Consider the following 2,868-nt stretch of genomic DNA (forward strand, 5'->3'; position numbering starts at 1 on the left):
ACATACAAGACAGTCAAGCCAACACTGGGCAGAAAAGAAAGACAATATAAAGGCGCCAATGAAAACAAAAATGAACGACACTGTTGGTGCGCCATACAGTGACTGGGCGTGGCGCGCAGCAGCCGTGGCCCCGCGCCATCTCCCCCCGTCGGCCAGCACCGCACACCCGCCACTTCCACGCAGCGATATACACGCAGCAGCTGCTGGTGGTGGCGGATCACGGAGTGGCAAAAGAAACGAGAAATAATTACAACAAACGGCACAGCGCAGTTAAGTTAAGCAAAGTAAGAACTTCGGGCGATGAAAACTTCACACACATTATCCAGAACATACAAGACAGTCAAGCCTACACTGGCAGAAAAGAAAGACAATAGAAAGGCGCCAATGAAAACAAAAATGAACGACACTGTTGGTGCGCCATACAGTGACTGGGCGTGGCGCGCAGCAGCCGTGGCCCCGCGCCATCTCCCCCCGTCGGCCAGCACCGCACACCCGCCACTTCCACGCAGCGATATACACGCAGCAGCTGCTGGTGGTGGCGGATCACGGAGTGGCAAAATAAACGAGAAATAATTACAACAAACAGCACAGCGCAGTTAAGTTAAGCAAAGTAAGAACTTCGGGCGATGAAAACTTCACACACATTATCCAGAACATACAAGACAGTCAAGCCAACACTGGCAGAAAAGAAAGACAATAGAAAGGCGCCAATGAAAACAAAAATGAACGACACTGTTGGTGCGCCATACAATGACTGGGCGTGGCGCGCAGCAGCCGTGGCCCCGCGCCATCTCCCCCCGTCGGCCAGCACCGCACACCCGCCACTTCCACGCAGCGATATACACGCAGCAGCTGCAGTGGTGGCGGGCCAAAAGGAAAAAGGAGTAAAATAATAAGAAGTAAGAATAATCTTCCCGGCAGCTGGCCGGATCCTGAAGTTATATCTATGGAACCAAACAAGTTAGGGAAAAAAGGTTCGTTAGTTAATTGCTTCAATGTTTTCTTTTCATTCAATATATAGAATTCCGTGGACCATTAGCATGGTCCTTTGTTCTCAGTTAGGATTTACGTATTATTACTTACGAAGTGGCAGACTTTGGGGTCCTCCAACCACAAGACCCCGCCGCGTGGTGGGAATCAAGGGGGTGGGTGGGATGGCAAAATAAAACAGATATTATCCGGCCTCTATCGGCTCCCTGCCCCTTAAAGTCGCGTTCTTCCCAAAAGATTCATACGGTGGAGAGTATCATAAAGAATGCATTCATTTATCAGGATATACACATACATTAATTAAGTTAGCCAGCTCTCCCGCGATCATTCTTTTCACAAGCTCCTAAAAAAAAAAAAACACTGTGAAGTTGGTGTAAACTAGAAAGATAAAATAAAATTATGGACAAAACCCCACACATACTTTCAGAACATACAAGACAGTCAAGCCAACACTGGCAGAAAAGAAAGACAATAGAAAGGCGCCAATGAAAACAAAAATGAACGACACTGTTGGTGCGCCATACAATGTCTGGGCGTGGCGCGCAGCAGCCGTGGCCCCGCGCCATCTCCCCCCGTTCAGCACCGCACACAACCTTCACGTGGCGCATGTCACAGGATAGCGTGATTCACGCTCCCACGTGTAGTTGATGCACGGTCCACGAAGCTTAATGCGTTGGAGTGGGTGTCGACTGCCAGTGGCTGCGGCTGACGGTCAATGGTATCTGGGTTGCCTTCGTTGCTACCAATGATGCGCTCCCACTGCGGCGGTGCGGGTGGTCGGTACGACGACGCGCCGGCGCTGCCTGAAGCGTACGACGATGATGTCCTGTCGTGGTGCTTCCGCAACTCTTCGTCGCTCTCCTCGTCATCGTGCAGCAGCGCATCCAGCCCTCCACGCTGCGGCTCGCGCAGTTCCTGCCAGTGGCGGTCCTCCACGTACCACACAACCGCACAGTACACAGTGGCCGCAAGCAGCACAGTGGTCAGCAGCAGCACGATAGCCGCGTACGCCCTCGCACCGCCGTCGCTCGGCGCAAGATGGTTGGCCGCGCTGGTCAGGCACAGCGCCGCAAGCAGCACAAAGCTCGCCGCGTGCATCACCGTCAGGAAGGCCGAGCGCATCATGTTCGTGAAGGCAACCACGCCCGCACCCGCAAGCAGCACGGCAGCCATGCAGAAGTACAGGACGTGGCAGACTCCCACTGGCGGGTGCACAGCAGCAATTAGGCCCACCACGCACAGCACCGACAGCTGGAACACGCACCAGTACACGTAGTTGCCCTTCATGTTCGTCAGCATGCCGCCGTACATCCGTTGCTGCGCCGCGGGGTACCAATACCCGACGGGGTACAGCAGGCGCTCGTGCAGCGGCTTCCTCGAAAACTGCCAGTACTTCGCAAAGCTCGCACCCGTGTGGCGGGCAATCAAGTAGCACACGCCAGCAGGGAACGCCACACCGTAAAGCACGCCAACGACACCAATCACGTAGTGCTGCGCGCGGGCACCGGGCATCGCCACTGCAAACACGGAGCCGAAGAAAATGCCGAGGTGCATCGCGTGCGCCACTACGTACGTCAGGCTCGGGAAGCGCATCGCCGCCCACGCACTCGCTGCGTCCACGCCGCGCCACCGCTGGAAGGCCGCCGTCACACCGTAGTGCACGCAGCCGAACACCGCGGCGAGCAGCGCGTTGCCCACCACCATCCACAGCGGATCAAGGGCAGCGAACACCGACAGGAAGTACGGCAGCGCAACGGTGCTCGCACGCTCCTGCGCCGAGGCGCATGACATCCTCGCCAACACGCCGAGCGCCTGCATCTCCAGGATGGAGCCCAGCCCGCCGGTCACCACCACGGCAACAGCCGTCGCACCCGCAAC

At 56.1% G+C, this 2,868-nt stretch overlaps 1 protein-coding gene across 1 annotated transcript, besides 2 other annotated features; it reads right to left on the bottom strand.

The window, feature by feature from the left end:
* Window positions 1–2,868: a sequence feature (areas not merged during assembly with more than two copies in the genome that could not be assigned to a particular haplotype).
* Window positions 905–1,335: a mobile genetic element.
* On the bottom strand, window positions 1,600–2,868 carry Tc00.1047053507115.20 (dispersed gene family protein 1 (DGF-1), putative; the record flags this gene model as incomplete). The annotated part of the gene is made up of 1 exon (XM_797740.1): window positions 1,600–2,868. A coding segment is annotated over one exon (1,269 nt), but the record flags the coding sequence as incomplete, so codon positions are not given.

This window comes from Trypanosoma cruzi, genomic scaffold (assembly GCF_000209065.1).
Source record: "Trypanosoma cruzi strain CL Brener 1047053512067 genomic scaffold, whole genome shotgun sequence".
NCBI lineage: Eukaryota > Euglenozoa > Kinetoplastea > Trypanosomatida > Trypanosomatidae > Trypanosoma > Trypanosoma cruzi.